The following is a 27,617-nucleotide window of genomic DNA, read 5'->3' as shown; positions in this document are numbered from 1 at the left end:
AGGAGGGAGCCTCTGCTGCCGCCACGTCTCCCAGTGGGGATGGCAACTCCCGTTCCTCACCTGCACACACGCCTCCTCCTCCTCCTCCGGGCAGCGCATCCCCGATCTGTCGACGTCCCTCTTGTTCACAGGGTCTCAGTGGTCACCTCCATGCCTCGGCCTCCAACCCAGATAAGTGAGAATCCAGACCGGCAATGGAGCGGGCTAGAGAGTCTTTAGAGGATTTTATTTCCAGTATTATCTCCTCAGCGAGTTGGAGTGCCGCAGCACCAGAGACCCAACAGTCCATCCGCCATTTATCCGGGACCACAGTGATGCCTCTCAGAGTTACAGGTGTCGGGCGCTCCTCCAGCGGGCTGTAGATGCACTCAAAAGCCACTTCCACAGTTCAGATAACCTGCCGCCACACTTTTGTCGTCGGGTTGCATGATTTGAGGCATATAAAGACGTTGACCAGGCGCCCTTCCACTGAGCCTACAGCAACCACATCTGCATGGTGTGCTCCCTGGCCACGCCCCTGTAAACTAGCTATTTTGAATTCAAAGACATTACATTTCTCTAAAAACATTTGGGTGGGCAGAATGAGCCCGAGTGGAATGGTTGATTATATACCTTATTTTGTTAAGCCTGGTTTCTATATATTGCCAAATAGTTTGCTGAAAAGGATTACAAAATAAATAATAAACCAAAAAAAACATGTTTTAAACAAATACATAACCAGAAGGAAACCTAAAACAGTTTACTCTGCCTTTCTAGGAATGCATTAATTTTCACCAAATAAAATCACGCTCCAGTGTTTTCACATACATTGAAACTGTAAACCTCTGCGACTTTACTTAGCAGCATGACTTGACTTAGCAGCAATGCAATATAGGAAGTAGTAAATCGATTTGGCGTGCTTGTATTGAAGTGTACGCATGAGTACAAAACGTACCTGCAAGAGCAGCCTCTCAAATGCCAGGAAGTTGTCCCATTTGGCATATTCGGGATGCTTCAAGGTTTGCGAAGTAGCCAATCCAAGTTGTAAAAGTCCACAATGGTTCTCCAACGCTTTCAGATTGTTCTTGAAAAGCTGAACATACGTGCTAAGCTGCTCCGGTGTGACTCTACCTGTATGGAAATATTACAGATAATTACATGAGTCCTGTGAAAAAATCAACTACCTAACCTTGGGATCCGCCAATGGGGAGGTCAACTGGGCTGGGTGACACCCTGATCTAGTGGATGCTGGGCCTAGAGGAGCTATACAGGGCTGCCAGATCATCGTAACGGGGACCACGTTCTAAGATGGGGGCAGTCCCAGAACTGCTCACCTACCTATGACCCCTAGCCATGTGCAGGATCACTAATGGATCACTAACAGGATAGTTACAAGAACATTGTTACCTGCACTGCTTATACTAATATGCAGAACCAAAAAGGGGATAGTCACGGTGGTCCTCACACCACAACCACCACTACTACTACAACTACCAGTGATTGTCACAAGGAGAGGGGGGTGGCAATAACCACCAGAGAGACTCTTTCCCATAAGGTGAAGACACTTAGAAAACCATTTACGCTGCCTAGTCACACCTAACAGCTTCAGTAGGAAAGGAAGTCCCTCCCTTTAAGGGTACAACATTTCAAAGTCGCTGGCAAGCGAGGACATAAATTCTTTACTTCGACCCTGAGGGAACCATTTGACATTGATTCACACTTGTGCAGTTTACAGAATGCCTGCGGTTACAAAGTTGTGCACTTACTTACAGTGCTTCACGTCAAACGTACGAGCAGGGAAACCAACAAACACCCTTCCACTGCATCATGGGAAATAAATACTTGCTACAAAGACAGTTTATATGTAACCAACCACTTGCCAGGGTTACCAGAGGGTTCCCCATCTTAAGATGTACATGCTGGAAGAACAGATGGACTCATTTAGCGCCCCCACCCTAAATGGGACACTTTCAGATACAGGGTTATAGATAAGTGTAGGTAGTAGGTGCTAAAGGGTAGAATAGGGGAAAAGAAAAACACAGACACAGTCAGGGGTCTTAAACAGTTCTTTATTAAAATGCATGTGTTTGACTGTGTTATGACTGACTTACCCGACTGTACTACGTTTCCCCACCATTTGTGACACATGGAACCTTTGGACTGAGGATAATGGGCAGGACTCTGCCAACAGGATTGCACTTTCCTGGTTATACATTCCAAGCCAGGGGCAGAACCATTGGAGAGTAACAGATGGAAGGACATAGAAAAAGATAGAGGGATAAATGAAATAAGAGAATCAGAGATTTTGCTGGCTGGGCTGCATCTTCCAGCTCCAATCCGGCATCATACAAAGTCCCGGGCTTCGTGGCAGAGCAGCCTGGGTGGAGAACCACAGGCCATACCTGAGGGCCATGACCCACCCGGTGGCCTGACAAGTGGGCAAGCGATGATCAAAGCAGGGTGACCCCAGGCAAGCAGTGCCTGCCTGGGAGGCGTATATGGGCCACCCAGGGGACAGACAAGTCGACCCCTGGGAGGGAGGGGTGGCACAAAGACTTACCTGGAACCCTGGCCAGCCACCGCGTCCACCGTAGCCGGGGCTCAGTGATAGATTGTGGCAGATCATCATAGGTTCCTCCCAGGTGGGCAGGGCATGGGTAAAGCCCAACTGAGGTATTACCCACTCCGGCTCACTGCAGGGTCGTTCTTGAAAACAAACACTGCTACAGAGGAAGAAAATGTCAATGGCATTGCCACAGAGGAAACATTAATCTTCACACATCCACGGATGAAAGAGGAGCTGCTGGGGCCCTCAACATAAAAGAAAAAACCCTCCCACAGTGGGAAAAAAGGGGGCAGATATGTCAACTATACAGTGCCAATACAGTGCCAACGAAAGGAACTTGAGAGGAGCTTAATGCATAGGCTTGAAAGGTCCCCCCCCATGAGCCTTGTCAGCACCACGTTGAGTTCCCACGTCAGCACTTTCACCGGCAGGAATGACTAAAACAGCCCTTTGAGGAACTCCTTGACTAGACAGTGTGACCAAAGAAAAGACCGTCACGGAGACCTGGCATCCCGGAGACCTGGTGTAGCAGGAGATAGCCACCAGATGCAATTTGATGGAGGCGTGCGCCTGCCTCACCTTAGCCAATGACGGAAAAATACCAAAGGATTCGAGGGGCCGTGGCCCTCAGAGGGTTAATCTTCTGCGACCGGCATCAAGGACCTCCCTGCAGTCCGCCGGTAGCTCGTACCCACTGAACCCTAAGGCTGAAGGAGCCAGGCCTTCAGGTTCGGAGATCCTGGGTCGTGGTGCAGGATTGCGCCTTCTTCTCTGGCGTGCAGATCCATGACCACTGGCAGCTTGATTGGAGGGGACGTCGACAGGCTGAGAAGGTCTCTGTACCAAATTTCCCTCGGCCATGCCGGGGCAACAAGGATCATCCTGCACTGGCACCGTTTGAGTTGACTGATGACTTGTAGTAGTAGAGGCAGTGGCGGGAACGCGTACAGGAACAGGCCTTCCCAGGGGAAGGAGAAAGCATCCCCCATGCTCCCCAGCTGGTGGAACCTGCTGGCGAACCTCTGGCACTTGGTGGTTGTCGCCGTTGCAAACAGATCAATCTGGGGTCTGCCCCACCTGAGGAAGAGGTTGTTCACTTGATCCTGCCAAAGCTCCCACTCACGGCAAGAGCGCAGCTACCTACTGAGACAGTCTGCGACAGTGTTCTTGACTCCCGCCAGGTGAAAAGAAATGAGAAACATCCCCCTGGGGAACGGGCCAGTGCCACAAGTCCTCCACCTCTCTGGAGAGCGCTGGGGATCTGGTGCCCCCCACCCCTCTTCCTGATGTAGAACATTGTGGTGGTATTGTTGGTGAAGACTCTCACCACTTTGCCCCTTAGGGACGGAACACTGCCCGCAGTTCCAGAATGTTGATGTGGAGCTTCTTCTCCTCTGGCAGCCAAAGGCTTCTGGCGTGGAGACGTCCGATGTGGGCTCCCCAGCCATCCAGGGACGCGCCTGTGGTGACCGTCTCCTGGTACGGGTTCTCTGGAAGTCTGACTCCGGTGATGTTGGAGCGCACGCCCCACCACCTTATCGCTTGACCGAAAGTCAAGAACAATCCTGTCCATAAAGATTCCGGACATTTGTATCCATCGGGCGTCCAGGAATTCCTGGAGGGGTCGCATCCGCAACCTGCAGAGCCTGATCAGGTAGATTCACGACATCATGCCAAGCAAAGACTTGATGGCTCGCACCGTGCAAGCTTCAGTGCCAATAGCAGTTGTACCTTGCCTAAAATGGCCGCAATCCTTTCTTCTGAGGGGGCTGCCAGGCAGGAGCCTGGCCCCCAGGAACAGAGCATCCTGCAATGGAATCAAGCAGGACTTTGGATAATTCATGGAAAATCCCAGGTCCGTCCCGGATGAGCCAGTCGAGGTAAGGGTACACATGTATCCCTTGCAGACGTAGATGGGCCGCCACTGGTGCCAGTCACTTGGTGAATACCCTGGGCGCTGACTTCAGTCCCAAGGGAAGGGCCTTGAATTGGTAAAGCTTTCCCTGTACAACAAAGCACAGGAACTGCCGATGCTTCTCGTGAATGGGGGGCCTGGAAGTAAGCGTCTTCAAGATCCAGCAATGTTAGCAAGTCCCCTTCCCTTCCTCCAGTTGGCCAAGCACGGTTTGCAACTTGACCATCCTTAAGTTCTTGGATTTCAGGAACTTGTTTACTAGCCGCAGGTCGAGGATGGGCTTCCAGCCCCAGTCTTTTTTACTAAGTAGTATCGCCCCTTTTCTTAGCATGGCCCGTACCTCCTGTAGGAGCTAATGGATGTGCTGCTCCTGCCGGGCCACTGGTAGTATACGCATACACTTCTGCTGGAATTCTAGAGTTTGTCCATGGGCGAGAGCATCCAGCACCCTTCGGTCAGCTTCCCATTGGGGTGCATGGGTGGGGGCACAATGTCCAGGCTGTTTCAGTCCTGCTTCGGAGCCTGCGTGCCGCCTTAGGAGCGATGATGGCAGCCACCACCGAAAGCCTTTGAATGACCCCTTTCGGCCTTCTAGTCAATGGACTGGGAGGGTTGCCGGTACGAAGACGATCCGATGCCGAAACCCTTTAACGATCTTCCGGATTTGCCTCCTGAGGCATGAAATGAAGGCCGATGTTGCCTCAGCGTGCCTAGGGCCCACGGCATCTGTGTCGGTCTTGATGGCCTGCACAGATTCATCGACAGCCTTCCGAAAGAGATTATCTGCGTCGAACGGCATGTCCAGGACCCTCGTCTGAACTTCCTGCCGAAAGTTGGTGGCTTTCAACCAGCCACGACAACGGAGGCAGACACCGTTCTCAATCTGGCAGAAAGCCGTGTCCACGATGTCCAGGGACACGGTGAAGACATGGTCCGATGCCACCTCGCCCTCCTGGAGGATCTCCAGTGCCTTGGCTCGCTTGTCAGGATCGCAAGAGCATTTGCCGCCTTGATGTCGTTGCCACCGAGTATATCACCTTTCAGCCCATTGCGTCCAACTTCTACCACTTGCTGTGCAGGGAAACAGAGGGTGACAATGATGGATTTGAGGACTTCTTCCTCGCAGCCGCCGAGGTGACCAAGTCTGGGGAAGGCTGCGATCGCAGGCACTTGGGGCCGAGGTGAGATTCTTCATCAGTGCCAGGCCCTCATCCCAAATGTTGTCCAGGAGAGGCACTGCCAAAATGGCCTTCATTTTTGGTCTCTTCTAGCATCAGCTGGAAAAGCTCCGACGCGCGGGTGACCATGGAGTGGAATGATCCCACTTCGTCTGGTGGAGATGCTCTCGGTGGCGGAGACACGCCGCCGTCGTCCGTATCCGTCGTTGCTGTATCCATCCCTGTATCCCTAGTGGGGGTATGTGAGGCAGTTGATGAGGTGGCGTGGGTGCCGCTTCCCCTTCTTCGCCGGCGGTGGGCCCGATGCCACCGGGGCCGAGGGTGCTGTCAGCATCCTCTTCTGAATCACTGACACCAGCGTCGGGAGAGTGGACAGGATGTCCAGCGACACGTCTCTGGGAGGTCGAGGGGGAATAGGCTTGCTAGGCCCAGAGCCTACGTCTTCATCGTCATCTCTGCCGTCGTCGCCCCCCTCGATGATTTCCCCACCATCGTCATCCTCAGCATTTCCTCCATCGTTCACCATATCCTCCATAACCGTTGAACGGATGCCATGTCCTCAGCGTCCGATGAAAAAATATCTGTGCCTTGGAGCACCGTAGAGGCCTCCACACCCCCCCCCTTATTTGCGTCCTTGCGAGTCGGGCTCAGGGCTGGCATCTTCTTCTCTAGTGTTCTCTCCACTGGTTTGGCCAAAGCCTCCCACCTGGGAGGAAGGGCCACTTTGGGTGTAGCCAGGATCCCCTTGACCGGGTCAGCCCCTTTCGCCTTCGAGAGGGTGGCCGCCACCAGCTAGATTGACGAGGACGACTTCTCCTGGACCACCTGGGTTGGGTCTTCAGGGCCAGGTTGGTCACCTTACTCGGCGCTTTGGCCTTCTCCAGCTTCTCCCGCAGCTTTCCGGGGTTAGCCGACTTCCTCTTCGAGGCAGAGCTGGAGCGAAGGCTTGAGATGGAGGCAGATGGTGATCATGAGTGCGCCCTGCTCATCGCGGGACCAGCTTGCATGGCGACCCTGACATAAACATATTTGTGGTGGTGCTTGGCCTTTTCTTGGACCCCCCATGGATGGTGCACCTTCAAAGAACTTAGGAGCCCGCTCCTCAGACTGGCTGGTCCTGGATAAGGCATGCCGCTGCTTGTCGCATAGAGTAGAGGCCTTCGCATTGAGCCACGCCGCCAATCTGCTGTGCCGATCCGTCATGGTGCGTTTGGTGAATCCCAGGCAAATTTCGCAATCCGCCTCCTTGTGATCCGGATGGAGACAGTAGAGGCACTGGGAGTATTTGTCCTCCACAAACGCATTCCTCAATCTGCAGCTGGAGCAGAGCTTGATGAGAGAACCTCCGTCCTCCTCCGACATGGTCCGGCATGCGGTGTAGGCCCAATGGCCTTCTGTAATCTTCGATGAAAACATGACGATTCTTGCCTTCGAGGGGCAACGAAAGACGCTGACAAATGGATCCCTGCTTGCTGGTCAGAAGAACGAAAGAGCACAGAGGCTCTATTTGCCAAAAATTGGAAATGTTGACCGAAAAAACTTGAACGCAGAAAAGCTCAGAGCAAAACACGAGGACGCCCAACACTTGAACGGGCAGTAAAAATCTGAAGATGGTTGCCAGAGGAGGGGCTTAGGGAGAGGGCAGTCATTGGCTAGGGACAGTATGACCCAGAGCTCAGTGATTGGTTTAGAGGAGAAAGACAGTTTGTAAGTGAAAGTTAAACTGTTTTTTCTTTTACCGAGTATTCCCAGCCTGACAACGGGATATATTCATGAGCATGTGAATACATGCCAGACCCCCTTCTGGAGAAGATATGATATGATGTGGCATTTATAACGTGCCTGTACACAAGTGTTTCTAGGCGCAACAAGACAAAGAGGGGGAAAAAAGGAAGGACAAAATAACGATCTTATTAGGCCTTGTGTCATTCAGATCACACAAGTGCAGGGAAGAGGAGAAGTGCCAGGAGGGAGGGGAGGGGGGAAGTGCAGTTAACTCACTACTGTAGCCAGCATGTGCTCGTGCAGAGAGAAGGGACTCTAATGTTGCAGATACAGACCCTTAAGTGTTGTGGATCCCGGAGGTAGTACGAGTGCAACTGGACATGCAGGAGCCGGGGCCTGAGTTCAGAGGGTGACCAGTGCGTGGAGCACTTGGGTGCATCAGCAGTGGAGAGGAAGCAAGAAAGCAGAAGCGAAAAATAAGGTCTTGAGTTGAGCAGAACCACCTCAGGTTCCAAAAACAAGTTTGAGAGAGGCAGGGAGCCTGTTCCAGAGGCAGGCACCAGCCGAGGAAATCAATCTTCCCCCAAATCTCTGCTTGGAGAAGCGTCTGACACTCAGAGAGTTGGAGGTGGATGAGCAGATAGCTCGAGAAGGAAGATGTTTTGGAAGAGAAAGTTGGAGGTGGAGCATTCCCAGGCCCCAGAAAGCCTTGTGGACAATGCAGAGGGTCTTGAAGTTAATCCTTGCAGCCATTGGGAGCCAGTGAAGAGATTTCAGAGCTGGGGAGATACGACCCCTGGGCTTGTGGCCAAAGAAAAGTCTTGCAGTCCTGTTCTGGATAAGTTGTAAAAGTCGAAGAGTAGAGGCAGGAAGATTTAGAAAAAGGCTGTTGCAATAGTCCAGCCTAGAGAGGACCAGAGCTATGGAGACAGTGAGCTTCTGGGGGAAAGTGAGCAAAGGAAGAATACCTCTGAGGAGGTGCAGCTGATAGTTTGACTTCTTAGAGACGTCAGAGATGTGAGGAGGGAAGGATAGGGTGGAGTCGAAGATGACAACAAGGTTCTTAACCTCACAGGAAGGAGCAGGAAGAGGGCCCAGAGGGGGCGGCCAGAGAGAGAGGAAAGGAGGGAGCAGGTGTCCCAATGAGAAGGATCTCAGGCTTACTGGCATTAAGGCGGAGATCATTGGCAGCATACCATTCCTGAATTGCAGCCAGTCAGTCTGTTATGAAAGAATAAGCAAAGGTGACTGAGGGGGGCATGAAAGAGAGCTGAGTGTCATACATAGCTGCGGTGGGCAAGAGATGGGCAAGAGGTGTCAGGTAGTGGTTGAAGAGCCAGGGAGAGAGGTTAGACCCCTGGGGAACACCACAAGTAGAGAGGGAGATAGAAGAGAGGAAAGACCCCAGTTGGACCTGAGCGGGTCGGTCGGTGAAAAAGGAGGTCAATCAGCCCAGGGCCTGATCAGTAATACCAAGGTTGTCCCAGAGCGATTGAGCAGGATGGCATGGTTGATTGTGTCAGAAGCAGAGGATAGATCAAGCAGAATGAGGGCTGAAGGGAGATTAGAGTCAAGATTGGAGAGAAAGTCTTCATGGGTGTTCAGGAGAGAAGTGTCCTTGCTTCTGGCAGCTATTAAGCCAGATTGGTGGTCATGGAGGCAACCAACAGATTCAGTATGCAGATTAAGCTGGGAGATGGCCAGCTTTTCCCAGGAGTTTGCAGAGGAAAGGCGAGAGGGAGATCGGGCGATAGTTAGCCTGAGAGTAAGGATCGGCCGAGGGCTTCTTTAGAAAGGGTGCACAAGAGTGCTTAGGGGGACAGGGGGACAATGGTATGGTATGGTGGTTCCAGTGTGGCCTGTTTCCGGCCTTGGGAAATTTTAAGTGTGCACTCATCCAGGCCAAGGCCAGAAAACCAGGGGATACATTCTTTAAAGCAGGCAAGGACAGCAATGGTTCCAGTGGGAGAGTTTGACTTCATACTAGTCCATTACCCTTATGAAATGCAAGATGGTGACAGGCCTCCATGTAACCCCAGGTCAGCCTCCTGCCAAGCCACAAGATCACCAACCAATGGCCTAATCATAAAACAGCACAGCCCCCAGTACACAGGTGTCTGCAATATCAATAAGCAGCACCTAAGGAGAGGAGAACCCCCTACTACAGAACACCCTCAGTCAGTCTGGAAGCATGGGTAGTTTGCGTAGGAGGAAGGATTAAGGATTTCAGTAGAGAGCGTGTGAGAGAGAAGTACCAAGAAGAAAGTAGGAGGAGAGAACTGAAGGTTGGAGGGACAGAGGTGCCAACCGGAGTAGAAGAGCTACTGTAGAGTGGAGAAATCTAACCATCAAAGGAAGAGAAAGGTGTAAGGAGGCTGAAGATAATTGGTACAATCTAGGGAGAGAAATAAAGTATGGGGAGGTTGGAGGAGAAGTACCATTGAGAGACCAAGTGTCCAGGTTAAGGAGGTGGAAGCCTTTAATATTGGTGGCGGAGAGAAAAGAGCTAGAGGTGGAAATACCATGTCTATACCAGAGCAGGTGGGAAATTAACAATTACCCATTTTAGAATGAGAGCTGGGAGATTCCATTGCATCTGGTCAGCAAAACCAGAGGAGGCGAGAGGAGGTACAAAATGGTGCCATCTCACCGGGCCATGGAGCTTACACTAGGGGTATGTCAGCGAGGAGTGACCGCAAAGTACGAGGTGGTCAACCGATGAAGAGCATTCCAGGCTCCGGCCCAAGAGCCTGGCAGAATGAGTCAGTCCGGGGAAGATGCACACAGTGTTTGGACCTGCTAGAGGATACCGCCCTCTTGTCCAAGCCCAGAGAACACCCGTCGCGGAAGGCCCATCAAGGTTTTCAACCAACAAGTTTCAGGAACCCTACAAACTGCCCTGAAGACAAAGACCATGTTCATCAATTGGGCGCTAAGCCAGAGCAGATGAGCCACTTTGTTGGAACTGTTTTGACAGTCTTTGTGGTTTATGACTAAGACATCATTTCTTTGTTGTTGTGATCACCAGAATAAACTTGTAGCCACCAGAATAAACCCTCTTCTGCTGTTGAAACTACCCCTTGTGTAAGCCTTTGTGCACCCCCCTGCTACCATGTCACAGCCCCAAATGACAATTAGCAGAGAACAGGGTACAACATTTATTTTTTAAATTATGATGAAAATTGGAGACAGAGATCATCAATAACGTTAGGCATAAAACCAGAACATGCCAGAACGAGCCTGTATTACATTTTACTACACTCTGAATTCTGTGTAACACTAAATCCTATTCCGATGTACTGGTGTAGTCAGGATTTCACCTCATGGTGGGCCTTGCACCTTATGCATGTGGGCCTAGGCCGCAGGTACCCATGATTTAAGGCAGAAATATTTGTTCAGTTGGCAGTATTTACGTTGCCACTGCAATGGGGCCGAAGTTTGAGCTTTTGTAGATTATATTTATAACATTGTAAATGACAGATATTCTCACCAAACTAATTTCATCAACTGTAGTAGGATGAAAGTCAGAAAGGACTAACAGAAGTTGAACTTGGGCATGCAGGTTCCACAGAGATCTCCGGAGAACTACATATGTGAAACCTGGCCACATGGGATGTACCACTGGAATGGCATAAAGTGCCCTGACACTCCCACTCGTTGTCATTTTGTATTCTTCCCAGTTTTTCTACAGCTCTTCATTGCTAGATTTGTGCTGTATACATTCCATAGATAAAGAGAAAATAAAAAATGTTTCCTCTTCTGTTGCACAAAGGAAAGGAAGCAGGGGGGAGAAACTAAGTGGTGGAGGAATTCAAGTAGGTTTAAATGGCATAACCGCCTCTTTCACTGCCCAAAAGAAAAATACATTAGTAAACAAAAAAAGAAGGAACCTAGTCAGGACAAGGACAATGGGAGCACAGAGGCTGGGTCCGAAGTAAAACAGCAGAAGAAAACAGAAGAAGATGATTAAGGAAATATGAGGTGAAAATAAACAGCAACATAAATAGTAGATGCATGCAATGCATATTTGCTTTTGTGGTATCATTCTGTCAGTGCATAAAAGGGATGATGGAGACCTGTGGAAAAGAAATCAGAAGTAACACAGAGAGGTCAGCAAGTTAAGCGTTTAATTTGGAAATATGTGAGAAACACCGGCTCACATCCCATTGGGGCTCACTCCATACTTCACACTACAAATCTCAATAAACTGAGTTCCCTTAAATTGTATTATACCATCACTTATTATGGCAGCACCTGGTAGTAGCATTCAGCGAAATATAAAAATAAGACATTTTAACTCCAACCAAATTCACAGGTGTACACAATAAAATACAGGTAGGCAAGTCTGTGATTGCTGATGTGCATCTTCAGTTAAACATTTCTTAGGAAATAGATGATATGATGGAAAAGCCATAAACCCAAGCATTTTCCAAAAAGCAAAGACATAGTTTTACATGACCTGTTAGAGTCTAATGGCCACTGATGAAAATATAGAGCACCTCTTTTGGGGTTACCTTCTCATAAGCACAACAGTTGTATTCAATTGTGTTCACCTTCTAGAAGAAGTTACTTTCTTACCTGGTAACGTTCTTTCGATGAGATGTTCCGACGACGTATTCCACATCTATGACAGTAATCACCACAGTTGTGCTGCTTCGGAAAAGTTTTCAGCGTCCGCGTCCTGCGTCGATGATGTCGATATGCTGTCCCTCGCGGGCCTCCGTCGAGCACCAACGTCACCGGATGTTATATGTAGGACGCACGACGCCCGTAGCCTCAGTTGTAGTTTTTTCCCCAGAACGTGTGGCACCAATCTTCTGCCAGAATGACTACAGAAAGCCTTGCTGAAACGTAAGCTGCAATCGCATAAGAAATTCTGTAGAGGGGCAGGCTGGGAGGGTTCGATGTGTAATACGTCGTCGGAACATCCCATCGAAAGAACGTTACCAGGTAAGAAAGTAACTTGTTCTTCGAGGGGATTGGTTCCTCCGACGTATTCCACATCTATGACAGACTCCCAAAGCAGTACCAACGTATGGAGGTGGGAAAAGAATTTAGAATTTTAGAATGCCCTATCAAATTGCAGAATAGAGGACCGCCTTACCAAAGGCTAAATCTTGCCCATGGATAGAATCCAGGGAGTAGTGTTTTACAAAAGTATGGACAGAGGCCCATGTGGCTGCGTCACAGATATTACGAATGGGAACACCCCTCTGCAGAGCAATAGAGGCAGCCACACCCCTAGTAGAATGGGCCAGTAAGCTTATCGGAGGGTCCCTACCCGCCAGACGGTAGCATTCAGAGATTGTCAAGATGATCCAATGGGACAAGGTCTGCTTAGAAACAGCTTGACCTAAACGCCTTCCAGTGTATCCTACAAATAGCTGATCGTCCACTCTGACTCTGGGGCATGCGTGAGATGTAGAAGCTTAAAGCTCTCCTAGGATCCAACCTATGTAGCCTCTCCTCTTCCTTACCAGGATGCGGAGGAGGATAGAACGCCGGAAGAATTACCTTCTGGCTCAAATGAAATTCCAACACAACCTTTGGAAGAAAAGAAGGATGAACCCTAAGGACAACCCTGTCCTTATGTAACACCGTGAAAGGTGGCTTGGCGGATAGTGCCTGCAACTCACTCACTCTGCGAGCGAACGTAACTGCAAATAAAAATACAGTCTTAAAAGACAACAGACTCAATGGACAAGAATGTAAGGGCTCAAACGGAGCTCCCATCAGGAACTTAAAAACTAAGTTCAAATCCCAACCGGGCACCTGGAAAGGTGACGGTGGAAACACATTAGTGAGCCCTTTCAGAAACTGAGAAATCAAAGGAATCTTAAAATAAGAACACTCCTCAGACGAGCGCTTAAATATGGACAGCGCAACCAGGTAACCCTTAATGGTACCCACTTGCAGGCCCTTGTGGGCTAGCAAAAGCAAAAAAGACAGAACCACAGGAATGGCACATGAAAAAGGATCCACATTCTGAACCCTGCACCAGTCGCAGAACTTTCTCCAACGGCAACAGTACAGGGACTTTGTTGCGGGCCTTCAAGCCGAAAGCAACACCTCCATCACGTCTTCAGGGAGGTCCCAATCCTTATACCTCAACCTTTCAGATACCAAGCATGAAGGCTGAGAGACGTGACCTCTGGATGGAGAACCCAGAACCCAAATCCCTCTCCCGTGAGAGCAGATCGTCTCGGTAGGGAAGACAGCGTGGAGGGCAGATGGACATGTCTAGAAGGTCCGGGTAACACGTTCTCCTTGCCCATGCGGGAGCAATGAGGATCATTCCGGAACTGAGCCTCCGTAAACTCTGCAGCACTTGCGGAATGACGGGGACTGGAGGAAACGCGTACAGCAGTGGGAATGACCACTCCACTACGAACGTGTCCCCTAAGGCTCCTCTTAGAGGAAATTCCTGCGAGCAGAATCTTTTGCACTTCCGGTTGACACTGGTGGCGAAGAGATCCACTTGTGAGGTCCCCCAAAAGGCAAAGATCTCCAAAAGAACTTCCCGAGCCAGCTCCCACTCGCGAGAGACCGTGCTCTGCCTGCTCAGACCGTGCACCACCTCTTTTTCGTCTCTGGCCAGATGAACCGCCGAGATCGAAATTTCCTGCTGGATGGCCCAAAACCAGAGCTGCATCACCTCTCGGCACAGTGGGAGAGACCCTGCCCCCCCCCTTTTTGTTGAGGTAGTGCATGGCCACTGTATTGTCCATCAGAATCAGGACATTCTTCCCCCGCACAGACGGCAGAAAAGCCTTCAGAGCTAACCTGATGGCCCTCAGCTCCAACAGATTGATATGGAGTCTGGACTCCGATGGAGACCAACGACCGCTGACTCAACTCGTTGGCATGAGCTCCCCATCCCGTGAGGGATGTGTTCATCACGATAGTTTCCTCCGGCCAGGGTAGCCAAAATGGAGCCCCCTTCATCAGATTGCCTTCGACGGCCCACCACAGAAGATCCTGAATGACCGAGGGCGGCACCTGAATGGGATCCGGCATCCTGCCAGAGGACTGCGACCACTGCATCTTGAGAGCCCATTGCAGAGATCTCATCCGCAACCTGGCCTCTGGCACCAGTAGAATGCAGGATGAGGCCGAGCAACCTCAAGAACTTGAACGCCGGGATACTCTGGGCATGTTGAAACTTGTGCACCATCTGCAGAATGTGATGAGCCCTCACCTGGGGAGGCAAACACAGCCCCAGGGATGTGTCGAGCACTGCTCCAATGTACTGGAGCCGCTGGGTAGGTATCAAGTGGGACTTCTTTAAGTTCAGGGAGAAGCCCAGCCTGTGAAGGGAGTGGCAGGTGACTGACAGATGATCCTGGACTTGCTTGCCCTAATCAACCAATCGTCCAAGTAGGAGTAGACGTGAATCCCCCCTTTCCTGAGATACGCTGCCACCACCACCATGAGCTTGGTGAAGACCCTCGGGGCGGAGGTCAATCCAAACGGCAGGACCAGAAACTGAAAATGTGAGTCGCCAACTGCGAACATCAGGTACTTCTTGTGCTTGGGATGAATTGGCACATGAAAGTAATCATCCTTGAGGTCGAGAGACACCAACCAGTCCTGAAGTTGAAGGGCCTGGAGGACTTGAGAGAGAGTAACCATCTTGAACTTGTCCTTCCTGAGGAGCTTGTTCAAACCACACAAGTCCATGATGGGTCTGAATCCCCTGTCTTTTTTCGGGATCAAAAAATATGGGGAATACCATCCCTTGTTCCTCTCCGCTACAGGCACCAGTTCTATGGCGCCTTTCTCCAGCAGGGATTTGATTTCCTGCGCAAGGAGCAGATCCGGACTCCTCAAAGAGAGCTTCCCCGGTGGATTGTCGTGAGGCCTCTGCCGGAAAGGAAGACAGTAGCCGTGGGCTATGATCTCCAGAACCCACACATCTGAAGTAATGGCACGCCATTCTACACGATATTGCGCCAGCCTTCCCCCAACCGGTGAACCATGGGACATGGCCTCATGACTGAGCTGAAGCGGCTGCGGCAGTGCCTGAGGGCAAAGAGGCAACTGCCCGAGCGGCTTTGGCACTTCGAGTACCTTGTTTTCCACCTCTGGTACTCCTACGTTGGCCCCTTTGACTGGCAGCTCCCCTCGATCTACCAAAGGAAGAGTGGTATCGAAAGGAACCCTCCCTCCATTGCTGTCCCCTAGGACGAAAAGGCAGAGGTTGACGTACTGCAGCGCTCAATGACTTCGCTGCAGCTTTGGAGGTCTGCAACCTCTCAAGGCTCTCGTCAGCCTTGCTGCCAAAAAGATGGCCACCATCAAAGGGCATGTTGAGAAGCCGGGACTATACATCAGGAGCAAACCCCGACTTCCGCAACCTTTCAAACCTGTGCATCACAGTGCTCGCCGCCATGGACCGGCTGACACAGTCTGCCACGTCCAGACCCGACTGAACGGATTCACACATGGCGTCCTTGTCATCCTCAACAAGGGCAAGAAAACCATGCTGTTCCTCCCCGTCGGGAATATGTTCAGCCGCCAAAGATGCACAATTCCACAGAGTGTGAGTGAATCTTGCCAAGGCACAAATGGAGTTGGCTGCCTTTAAAGCCATACCCCCAGATGAAAACACTTTCTTCGCTCAACCGTCAAAGCGCTTGTCATCCCTATCCGGAGGGATGGTAGGGTACGCAGCCTGCTTTGCTGGGGCCATAGCCACCTGCACCACCAAACTCTCCAGAGTGGGGTGCACAGACAAGTAACCGGGGTTGCCAATGGCTGGATGGTATTTTTTCGGTAGCGACTTATTCACTGCCAGAAGACTCTCCGGAGCAGTCCAAGCCACCGCAACCCTTCTTTGTAAGGCCATATGAAATGGCAGCACCGGGTCAGTGGGAGGACCTTGGTCCAAAATATCTGTCAGGTCATCCTGTAGAAAATCCATGGGTGGAGCAGACCACCCCACGTACTCTGTCACCCTTGACATGAGACGCCTGTACGACGACTCGGCGTGTGTACCAGGCTCAGGCCTGCCAAACTCAACCTCCGGAGAGGTGTCCAGACCACTGGCGTCATGTAAGGATTGACGCAGGTCTTCCATCTGGCTATGACCTGATAACAGGTCATCAGGAACCTCAGGAGGAACAAACCCCTACACATCTGATCCTTCATCCACCTCTGAGATGTAATCAAAAGCCTGGAATAAATCCCTGAAGGAGGGTACAGAAAAAGGCTCAAACACAGGCCTCGCTGATTTACTCAGGGCCTTCCTCTGGGTTTCTACCGGTCTCCGGGGAACCTCCGATAAAGCCTCCTCAAAAGGTGTCGAGGGCGTCGACAGAATCGGTGTCGACGTCGAGCGAGGCGCCGACGACTTCGACAACGGCTTGGAGGCCGGAGCCCCGAGCGTGTCCTTTGACGGCCCTGGCGCCGATGACGTTGATGGCTTCCTCGGAGGCGGAGCCTCAAGAGAGCCCCTCGACGGACATGGCATCAATGCCTTCTTAGAAGGCCTCCCAGGCTCCAACAGTCTCGAGGGCGACGAGGACCGGGACCTGGAGCAGGCATGGCTAGAGCGATCTACCTTGCCCGATCAGGACCTCGACGGCTCCCGATAATCACGCAGAAGGCGTGCAAGCAGTGGCCCTAGCGCGTTCCTTGCCGGCTTCTCTCGAAGGCACGGACGGAACAGAGCCCTGCGATTCGAAAATCGCCATCATCTCCTTGCGAAATGCGTCCCATTCCGCCGGAGATGAATGCTTGTTGGGACAAGCTACCCACCGTCTGGCGGAATCCTCTGACGAGGACGGGGAAGGAGACTGGTGACGGCACTTCCGAGAGTGCCTAGAAGATGCAGAGGTATGGCAGGAACCACTCCGGGACCGAGACCCCCTGGACGTACGCCGACGCGGAGAGTCGCCCCTTGAATCGTCAGTCGAAAGCCCAGCAGATTTCAATTTACGGGGTTTGGAAGCGCTACGTACAGATAGCTTCTTCTTCTACTCCCGCAAAGCCTTCGACGTCAAAGACTGGCATTCATCGCAGTCATCGGTAGCGTGGGCCTCGCCGAGGCACCACAGGCAGACTTTGTGCGGGTCCGTAAGCGACATCTTGGAACCGCAGTTGCGGCACTTCTTGAAGCCCGACCTCGGGGTAGAAGAAGACGAAGACATGATTCTCACAAGAAACGAAGAACCGATTCAAAAGGAGAAGAACCGAGCCGCGCGGAGATTCCGAAGCGAACGCGTTTGCGGATAAAAACAAACTGAGGCTACGGGCATAGTGCATCCTAAATATAACATCCAGTGACATCGGCGCTCGATGGATGCCCTCGAGGGACAGAATATTGACGTCATTGACACAGAAACATTTCCCGAAGCAGCACAGCTGTGGTGATTACTGTCATAGATGTGGAACACATCGGAGGAACCAATCCCCTCGACATATGGTTACTGATTGATTTCTCACTCGAACTCACCATGTTCCTCATAAGCAAGTTATGATGTTGAAGCAACATTGAGTAACAGTGAGCAGCAATAAGTAGAAAGAAATTATGAAGGGCAGCCGTGTTACAAACTAAAGCACTCTTTGTTCAGGAAATGTAGAGATATTAAAAGGAAACATGATTCTTAACTAATAGACGGTGCTTGGTTTTTAGGACCCTCCAAAACCGAAACAACAAGAGCATTGACTCTGATGACAACAGAACAGTTACGGTAGAGGAAACAGAAAATAGGGAAATTTGGGCCCGATCCAAACAAAGAAAACCTAAACAAAAATAAATCAAAATATCATTTAACGTCTCAGACAGAACTATCACATCACATGAAATATACTTCTTACTAAAAGACCGATTTTCACCACTAAGCAACATGACTGATGCTTATGAGGATATTTATAAAGTCACTCACAAATGAAAGGTCAATACATTTTTTTTAATAAACACCACCAAAGAGAGATACATAAAATTAACATGCAATGTGCACTGAATAATAACTATTCAGAACATTTAAAACATATTACTGGCACTAGATGAACATTGATATCAAGAAAGATGATCTCTGAAGAGATCTAGACTTAGAATACTAACTAAGGAGAGGGTCTTGTTTATAGAAGAAATTTACCTATACCCCAATTTTCGTAAAAGAACATGCATTGATAATTTCTTTTAAATTGTCAAATCCAGCTCAAGAAATCATAGTCTGAGAATAATTTGAAAAATTAAAATATCACATATGAGGAATATCAGCCTTAAAGGGAATTACAACAAGATCATAACAGTATTACAACAGAAACCACTAAATATTGAGGCAATGCTGGGTCCATAACTAGAGTGAATTTCACGACGTATATCAGAATTGACCTGCCAGGTACTAATTACTATAAGGATCTATTGAGTGACCCCTGTCATGATACAAATTGACTGGCTTCAAATACTGATCCGGTGGCACACAGAAGACAATCACTCTGGAAGAAAACATTATCGTTAGAAGAAATATCCATGTTTATCAATTTTATACTTCTTTGCAAAGATACAGAAGATGGGACATCCATTTCCTCCACTTAAACCCATAATAAGTAAGACTATACAATTTACAGAATCGTGTAATGTATAGACATCTATTTGAACCCCATAGAATTTAAACAAAAATCATACACAAAGACACAATGAATGTGCTAAATAAACTCCAGACATTGGAATGGAAGAAGGACTGCATATTTGTAACCATGAATGTATGTGTGTTATACAGATCCAACAATCAGTCTCGTTGTCAAATCATCACAAGACTTTCTATAGAATAGCATTTTTAAACACAACAAAATGATCTTGGAAATGGTTTCATTCACTGTTAAAAACAACAGATTCTCCTTTGACAAATCCAGTTACAGAGAAGAAGAGATTAGCAATTGGCACAAAAAAGACTCTAATCCACATTTTGTACTCATTTTGCTTTATGAAGAACAAAACACCTGGAAGAAGAAAACAGAAATATGTATGTCACAGATCTAATTATGGAATAGCTTAATTGATGATATGGGAAGGCACAGTCTAGGAACTATCAATATAATGATATGCTTCATTTCCAAAACTGCATGTTATAAAAATAATACAAACTAACATTATAGAAAACATTCGTAAGTAAACTCCATCCTACACAGGGGTAGGAGTCATAACAAAAGTGTAATAAAAACATCCCAAATGGTCAGTTCCTTAGAGAAAAAAGGAACTGCAGCGAGAAAGAAAAACAAATGTAACAGGATATGGTTGAAGAAAGATTCCACAACACAGGCTATAAACTACATGACACCAACAGCAATTTAATTAACTGAGAAAAGAACCAAAAATGCATTTGTTTTACTTAAGGCGAAGAACAATCTCACTAAAACATCAATTGTATACTCTAACATGCAAACTAATTAGAAAATAGTAAGCCCACATTTAAAAAAAAAGGTATAGTTGCAACAAATCCACAAAAACCAAAAGGTTTTATCAATTGCAGCAGCGGTGTACACACGTCCTCATCAAAACAATGTAGATAACAAATACAAGATAAATGCCTTTAATGATATTAAGATAAAATTCTGCATATTATAATTTGTACCTGCAATTTATAGTATATTGGTTTTAGTATAGCACCATTAGTGTCCGAGATGTGTGGTAGGTCAGAAGGAGACAGACCAAATGGTGGCATTCTTATACATATTGTATTTAAATATAATGTGGGAAAAGGCCTCACTAGTCCTACTCTGTGGATTTCCCTACTTAATACACCTTACTAGGATGCTCGTTGTCTGTCGTGAAGTCCAAAGCAAAATGTATGTCCTCCGACCAAAGCTAAGCTACACTGACCCTACGACTCAGACACAATAACAAAAAGGCCAAGAGAATGACTCCCTTCTCCTGGATAGGCTTCTACAGCCTCAATATAAGATTCTTAAATATTGTTTGGCTATTTCTTGTATTAGCTTGTTCAGTTCTTTTAGGGGATTTGCCCACGTCTTGGGTTCTTTTGTAGCCGTCTCCTACATGGTGCTCATGGCCTTAGATTTTCTCTTTTTATATTTTTCTCAATTGTCTATGAAAAGCTCTCCTCGTCTGATATCTCTGGGGCATTAGAGTTACTCTTTATGTAATCACTGTTCTCCGTAATCCTAAAATTCGTTATCTTCTCACTGTATTGATTCTTTTTTTCAAATTTTATTTATTTAGGTATACTATAGCCTTTCAGGCTTTTTATACAGTCCAAATCAAACATACATACATACATAATACAAATCCATAAATCATTTCTTAAATTAATATCTACAGTGCACTAAAAACATCCTACACAAAAGGAAGAAATTCCATCATTAATTGTTCAACACTGTCACATCAGTACAATGTCTGCCACACAATTCCAAAGCTTGTTCATGTGATAAACATGACAAACATCGTCTCCATCATAGTAGAATTGCCACACAGAACAAGAATCCACCTCAAGTGGTTGTGACCAGCTGCCAAGAATGACTTGTCGTGAATAATTCGCAAGGCCTCCCACTCCAATAATAAATGTCTCAGGCTTTCAACAATGGTATTCCCACACAAACGACAATAGGGCTGATTTTCACAAATCCACTTCTTTCTAAAAAGTGCATATTTCAGATTTAACTTAATTCGTAAATAGGTGCCTATAATCTGGTTATAAGGATAAGCCACCAAATAGTTTGCAACACCAGTATTAAGCAGCCGATGACGGACATAGTCGGCTGAGCTGACCGTCGTAGAAAGGTCAGTAAGCAACTGGTCAGAGTCAATGGGCCTCATTACGACTTTGGAGGCAGCCATGGTGCTATTAGTACCATGGCTACCTCCAAAATCGTGTCTGGGTCCGGGTTCCCTGAATGGGGAAATACCGGGCCATTCCGACTTCAGAGGGCCTGGTATTTCCTCCTTCAGGGAGCCCAGGCCAGGTCCTTCCCCATTCCCATACGAGCCCCCATAGGGCACAATGGGAATGGGGAGGGAGCCAACAATGGGCCCGTTAATAACAGGCCCGTTATTTGCTCCCTGGTCCCCTCGTGGGACCCGCTATGGACGTCTGGAAAAACCAGATGTCCAGAGCAGGTCCCGCGAGGGGACCTCGTAATAGTGCAGAGTGGGTTTAACGGCGCCGGCACCATTCCCGGCGCCGTTAAACCCATTCCGCACTAGTTGTAATGAGGCCCAATGTCTATTAATTCTTTCTTAGTAACCATGTTTATTTTGCACCTGACCAGCTCGGCAGAATGGCTGGTCTAATCCTCAAATGTGCGACAAAAAGGTAACCTTTTACATTCTATAAGATCACACTGATTAACCAATCGATTATAACAAAGGAGGGTTTCTTCAGCAACGTTAAAAATCTTACAGTATAAATTAACACTGGTAATCTTGCACGCACAATTTAGTGAATACAACTTTGTTTCCATCAGAATGTACTCCATAAAAGTTGAATTAGGTAACATTAGCAAGGATCGAATATTACATTGATCCAGGAGGGTAGGTTTTGCCGTAATTGATTGCGCCCATATGTCAGCCCTACACAACAGCATAGGACGAACCTTTGCTTTTTACAGCCGGGTTACACTGATCAAAGAGTACCCCGCATTCTGAGCAGAAAATTGCTTAAGACCCGTGATCACAGATTCAACACTAAACTGTAATTGCTCCAAGTGGGAATCCCACATCAGAAGGGTATCAATTATTAAGCCAAGATATTGTCCTGTGGTCACTTGCTCAACTCGATGGGGGCCCCAGAGGGATGCAGTAGAGAGGGAGATTCTTTGATTTATTAGGGCAAAATATCATGGAATTAATCTTTCCCAATTTGATCCTCGGCCCATTATTTACACAGTACTGGACTAAGCAGTCAAAAGGACCCTGTATGTCCGACCGAGTCAAGTCAAGAAGGTTCAAATCATCTGCATAGCCCAGCAAGGAACTTTATTCATCCCCGGTCTGGGCGGAGCGGCCGATCGACTCTCCAAAGCCCCCGAGAGATCACTCAAGTATAGATTAATAACAGCGGTGCTAAAATGCACCTCTGCTTTAGGCCAAAATAGGTATCAATTGGATTGTTGCTGTTACCATAGCTGTCCAGTCTCACCTTAACTGTATTGTTCAAATAAAGGGCATTCAACATCCTTAATAAACTCTGCGGAATGACCCAGGCTAGTAATTTCTTCCAAAGCTTTTCTCTTGAAACGTTATCGAACACAGTACTGAAGTTCACATAAATCACATGGACCTGACCTTTCTGTACTTTCAATGTGTAATGTACCACGTTTGCTTAGGTCAATAAATTTGTAAGTGTACCAGCTCTCTGAAATTTAGGGACAAAGTTATTTTCCGAGGCCCAAAAGCCAAGTTCCAAGAGCAGGACACATGCAAATACCTTAGATATAGCATCCAACATAGCCAAAAGCCGATAATTTGCAGGGTCAGATCTATTGCCCTTTTTGTGGATAGGTACTCGCACCAACCGACTCGCTAGATGCTGCCCGGCCCTCTCCTCCCCGCCACCCGGTACAGTTCTAACCCTCTTCTTCTCCCTCTGTATCGTACACCTGCTGTACATCTGTAATGTTGTAAATATGGGAGTAAAATGATTTTATAAGTGAGTAAAAATGTTTTAATTGGAAAACGGAAATGCTTTTGTAATAATTATTCCTTTGCACCTAGTTATTCATACAGGTTAAAAGATACAGGTTTACTTCTTCCAAACGGGCAGTAATAATAGTAGTTTCTTCCTGTGGTACTATGGGCACTACTGGTCCAAGCACATCCATGGAGCTGTGTGGGTGAAAGCAGGAGCCCATGTTCCTACGTGCCCATTTCCAATTTTTTGTTGGGAGTATTTTTACTCCCCATTTTAATTTTTTGGGAGTATTTGCCTATATTTGGGGAGTAAAAGTAGCTGATACACCCCTTAAATGTAGAGCTGATAATAATACATTCCAGCCATGTGCCAGGAGAAATGTTAGTGTCGGAAAGGTTTGTAAATAATTTGGGAAGAACCCCACCAGTTCGGATTTAGCCTCAGCAAAGTGTTGCTGAAGCCGTCCGGGGGCTCAAGAGGCTAGAGATTAAATGATTTAATTGATATCACATGGTAGCAAATTAAACTCCCAAATTGTAGATTAACTGTTTCCAAGTAATATGGACATTTTCCTATATTAATACACAGATAGCCCTGCCAGACTTCCTTGCTAACATCTGAAATTACACACCAAGTTTGGTTTTTATGCTTTGTCCCAAAAGAGTTTTTAGTTAGTATGGCAGTGGATAGATTGCCCCACTTTTTATTCTTCATTTGTTGCTGATAAGCCCTCAACCATGTGCGTTAAGCGCGTTTTCAGGAATACAACCGTTTTGCCAGGCATTTCAATGGCACTAACTTGATTAAAATTTCTCTCAGATCTTTTCGCCATAGTCTTTTGGCATTTCTAATATTGATGTCAAACCGTTTGATTGAAATCCAGCCTCAGGCCAATAAATGTTGACAGGGGTGACTAATCTAATGATGCCGGCCAATAAAGTGGAATATTTTATAGTAATAAAGTTGATGGCAAAATTAGGACTCGTCTCACACTGTACCTCAGTCAATACTCATGAATCTAGTGACAGGATAGGATACAGATATTAGCTTTAATCAGTTTACTGTCATTCCAGATGAGCCAATTATTTGCATGGCTTAGCTGCAACCTAGGAGCATATTTCAGTGGAAGATGATAAGCAAGAAGAGCAGATGTTCAGCATGCCCAACAATGGGAAGTGGTCACTCTTCACGTGGAATGATTCAAAGGTCAACCGCCTCAGTTAGTACTGTCAGGTTCATAAAAATGTAGTCTATAGTGCTTGTGGCGTTAGATGTAAACCGTGTATAATTGCCTGGGCTATCAGATCTGCACTTACCATTTAACATGTAAAGGTTAAAGCCAGTTAGACACTGCAACCCGTCCTTGCCCTTTTTTATCATGTTTGGTTTGCTCCAATTCAGCCAAAGGCAAAGCATAAGTATTATATTCATTTGGAGGAATCCTAGAATTAAAGTCACCAAAAGGAAGAATTGGGCTAGAGCTGTCAAAGCTTGATATATTTACCACCTTATCTTGTATAATATTAGTATACATCGAGCACGGTGGATCGTAAATGTTTATTAAACGCAACCTTGCGCTTTTCATCTCTAATGTGTCCCACCCGTGTGTTCCCGCCAGAATGAGTTTGGAATCCACATTCAAATTAGTCAGGCTACAAGTTGAGGAGCAACTAATCAATATTCCCCCTTTCGGACATCCAATCGGCCCCTTGGTGGCAGGGATTTGGATTGTAACTCTACCCTCCAAAACAAACTCATCTGTGCTCCAGGTCTCCGGCAGTGCTATTATAGTGAGGGGAGTAAGATTAATAAACAGGCCACCTTCCATACATAGATGAGAATGGCCTCTGGTGATACAGGATAAGATCTTGCAGGGATAGTTAGGGTTGCCTATAGGTATTGCAGGGGAGAAAAGAGGACAGCCAAGTTGAATCCTCCACTGAAATGGTCTGCCCTAAATTAGAGTTATTACAAACATTGACTGCTGTATCTTCCCTACTAGTAGTAGCTACCTGTATAGGTTGAGATCGTGTTAAGTCTACATCAGTAGTAGCTCCCTTTTCATCAGGCCGGCAGAAATTAGTTGGAGCTAACCGAAGAGGCTGCCTAATACTTCTGGCTGGGCAAGTTCCCTGACTAACCCTATATTTAGTGGAAAAGGGTATTAAAGAAACAGACCTCCTTTTTCAAGGAGGTGATGTGATACAACAGGAATACCCAAGGCTAAAGAAATCTTCAGCAGCAGCAACAATATCAACCAAAGAATCCCTGAAAAAAAAATGTACATAGATTTATTTATTTAATTGTTTTTATAACTTGCCTAATGCCATACCGCAGGTCGGTTTCGAAGCACGGATCCAGGATTCGAACGTCTGTTACTCTGTGTTGTCTGCTTCCAAGACCAGCGTGTTGCCCCTGTGCTATCCTCGGTTCAGAAACAATTCAGAACAGTCCAAGATCTGAACCAGTTTCACATCAGAAGAACAAATAAAACTTTGTTTGGGCACATAATTACAAAGTTCCAAAAAGGAGTTCTGATTCAAAGTGAAAACATCAGAATGGTGAAACAACTGGCCAAACAAGTGTAGAGGAGGTGCTAAGCACGACTCGCACTCCAGCCGTCCATTTTGAAGTACCAGGAACATCCACGCTGAAATATTTGACGTATGATGAGCAAATAAACGAGCAGAGAGCCGCAGTTGGGCTCTGTCCAGTACCTATCAGAAGAACAGCACCTGTTGAAGTACCGCCACCTAAGAAAACCTGGACAGTAAGGTACCCATTGAGAAAGCCATATCGACAAATGAAACAGAATGAAGATTGTCAGAACGCAGTCTCTGAAGAAGCTAAAAAGATACTGAAGGAAGAGGAATGGTGACGTCACAAGAACCCAGACTGACTCACATATAGAAGATATGACGACCTGTGAATGATGAAAAGAGAGACGAAACACCATGGATAAGTGACATCCTGAACCTAAAGTGAAATAATCAATGTCAAAGCTGTCAGAAATGGTGCCACATGTGCGATGAAGATATTTAGGTGGAAAAAAAGATCTTTTTACTCCCGGCTATCTTGTTTGGATTATCCAAAATAATTATTTGTAACACTATGGTTAGTACGAAAAAATTCGTTTTTTATTGGTGTTTTCTTGAGTAGTTCATTCAAAAGAAACATTTGTGTTTTAAGAAACACTGTTTGAGACTTGCTGTGCAAGTTTGGTCAGCCGACACGTGTTTCGACCCAATGGGTCTTTCTCAAGGCTGAGCAATGTTCAAGTGATATGTGGTTCGTGACAATTAGGTGACAAGTAGTAGTACATTCATTTGTGGTGTTTAAGTGATGTGGAAAAATAGTGACAGGTTAAGTACATAACATCAAAACACATTGACGTGTTGAAATTGAGGAAATTGGTTTTCAATTTGAAAGAAAAGCGGGGAGGAAGAAGAGAGACAAGTCATCAAACTGTTGGGTTCAAGTATTTGGTAATAGGGATGAGGTGGAATGCCTCTTACCATGTACTAATTGCTGTGTGCCCTCAGTGGGGTTCTGTTGTATTAGGGACTGTCCTTAAGGCAGTCCTGGCTCCTGTTGGGCCCTGGAGGGAGAGGTGAAGAAAAGATTTGAGGAATGGGTTGAGGAGTTCCATTTAGAGGCATGGCTGGGCACTAAGTCGGTGTGCCCAAGTGGCTCTCCCTAAACGTGAGTGTAGCATGTATAAAGGGTGCCCCAGGCTGGTGTTGCTTGCTGGGGCCAAGTCCCATTGGCGGTGTGGAAAATACATCAAGGGCTTTTCTTGAAGAGCTCTTGTGTGTTCCCAGCCGTTACAGTGTCTGCTGTTGCTAATGCGGCATTGAAATCACACCACGGGCATTTTGCAGGGCTCGTGTGTGTTTCTTCGCTGGGTTTAAGGGATAGCGAAGTAGAGAGCTGTTATTAGCTGCTGGTTCCTGTGGAATACGGCCGCATGCTATCAATACGGGCGGGCGGTGGGGCTTACCTGTGTGCTCTGTCCGGCGTCCTGGGCGGTGCTGTGCTGCTCTACCATACCTCGCAGGGAGCCGCCATTAAGAATGGTCCGTGTTAACGTTGAGTCACGTATGGTCACTAATCGCGCATGCGCAATTGTGTAGTGTCTCTGGGCTGATCCCAGCGCATGCACGTCAGAATTAAAGACCGCGCATGCGTTGCGGATCAGTGGGGGACACGACTGTGTGAGTTGTATGTGTGTATTATGGGAAGATAGTGGCTTCCCTGTGGCCCTGTGGGGAGCAAGGAGCGATGATCAAGGGGATCGTGATAGGGAGACCCATGGGTATTGAGGCTATGTGTTAATATAGCCTGTGTTAATGATTTTCTGGCTGGGATGGTGGTCCCACGATCGCGATGATGGTCCGAAGTGTCATGGAAGGGGTTTCACTAATGATGGTGGTTGGGTGATGCAACTCGGGTGGTTGATGTCTGAGTGGCATTTGTCTAATCTCTGACTGGTAGGTGTGAACCTATACATGGTCTGGGTAGCATAGTCGTGTGCTGGGCAGAGGTTGCCTAGAGAATGTCAAGTCATTGTTCCCAGGGGGGAAAAAAAGGAGAGATGAGAGAATAGGAGGTTGCAGAAAAACATTCAGGTCATGATCTTTGTTCAGGCCATTTTTAAC

The 27,617-nt window shown here is 47.5% G+C and overlaps 1 protein-coding gene across 1 annotated transcript in view; it reads right to left on the bottom strand.

The window, feature by feature from the left end:
• LOC138515311 (sec1 family domain-containing protein 2-like) overlaps window positions 1–27,617 on the bottom strand; it is a 1,117,334-nt gene that overhangs the window by 512,463 nt on the left and 577,254 nt on the right. Inside the window, exon 4 of the mRNA XM_069630213.1 lies at window positions 935–1,110. Within this exon, the coding sequence (XP_069486314.1) occupies window positions 935–1,110 (176 nt within the window). The remainder of the gene's footprint in view (window positions 1–934; window positions 1,111–27,617) is intronic.

This window comes from Ambystoma mexicanum, chromosome 6q (genome assembly GCF_040938575.1).
Source record: "Ambystoma mexicanum isolate Mex_15411 chromosome 6q, UKY_AmexF1_1, whole genome shotgun sequence".
Classification (NCBI taxonomy): Eukaryota; Metazoa; Chordata; class Amphibia; order Caudata; family Ambystomatidae; genus Ambystoma; species Ambystoma mexicanum.
This window is presented reverse-complemented; position numbering and strand designations above follow the sequence as displayed.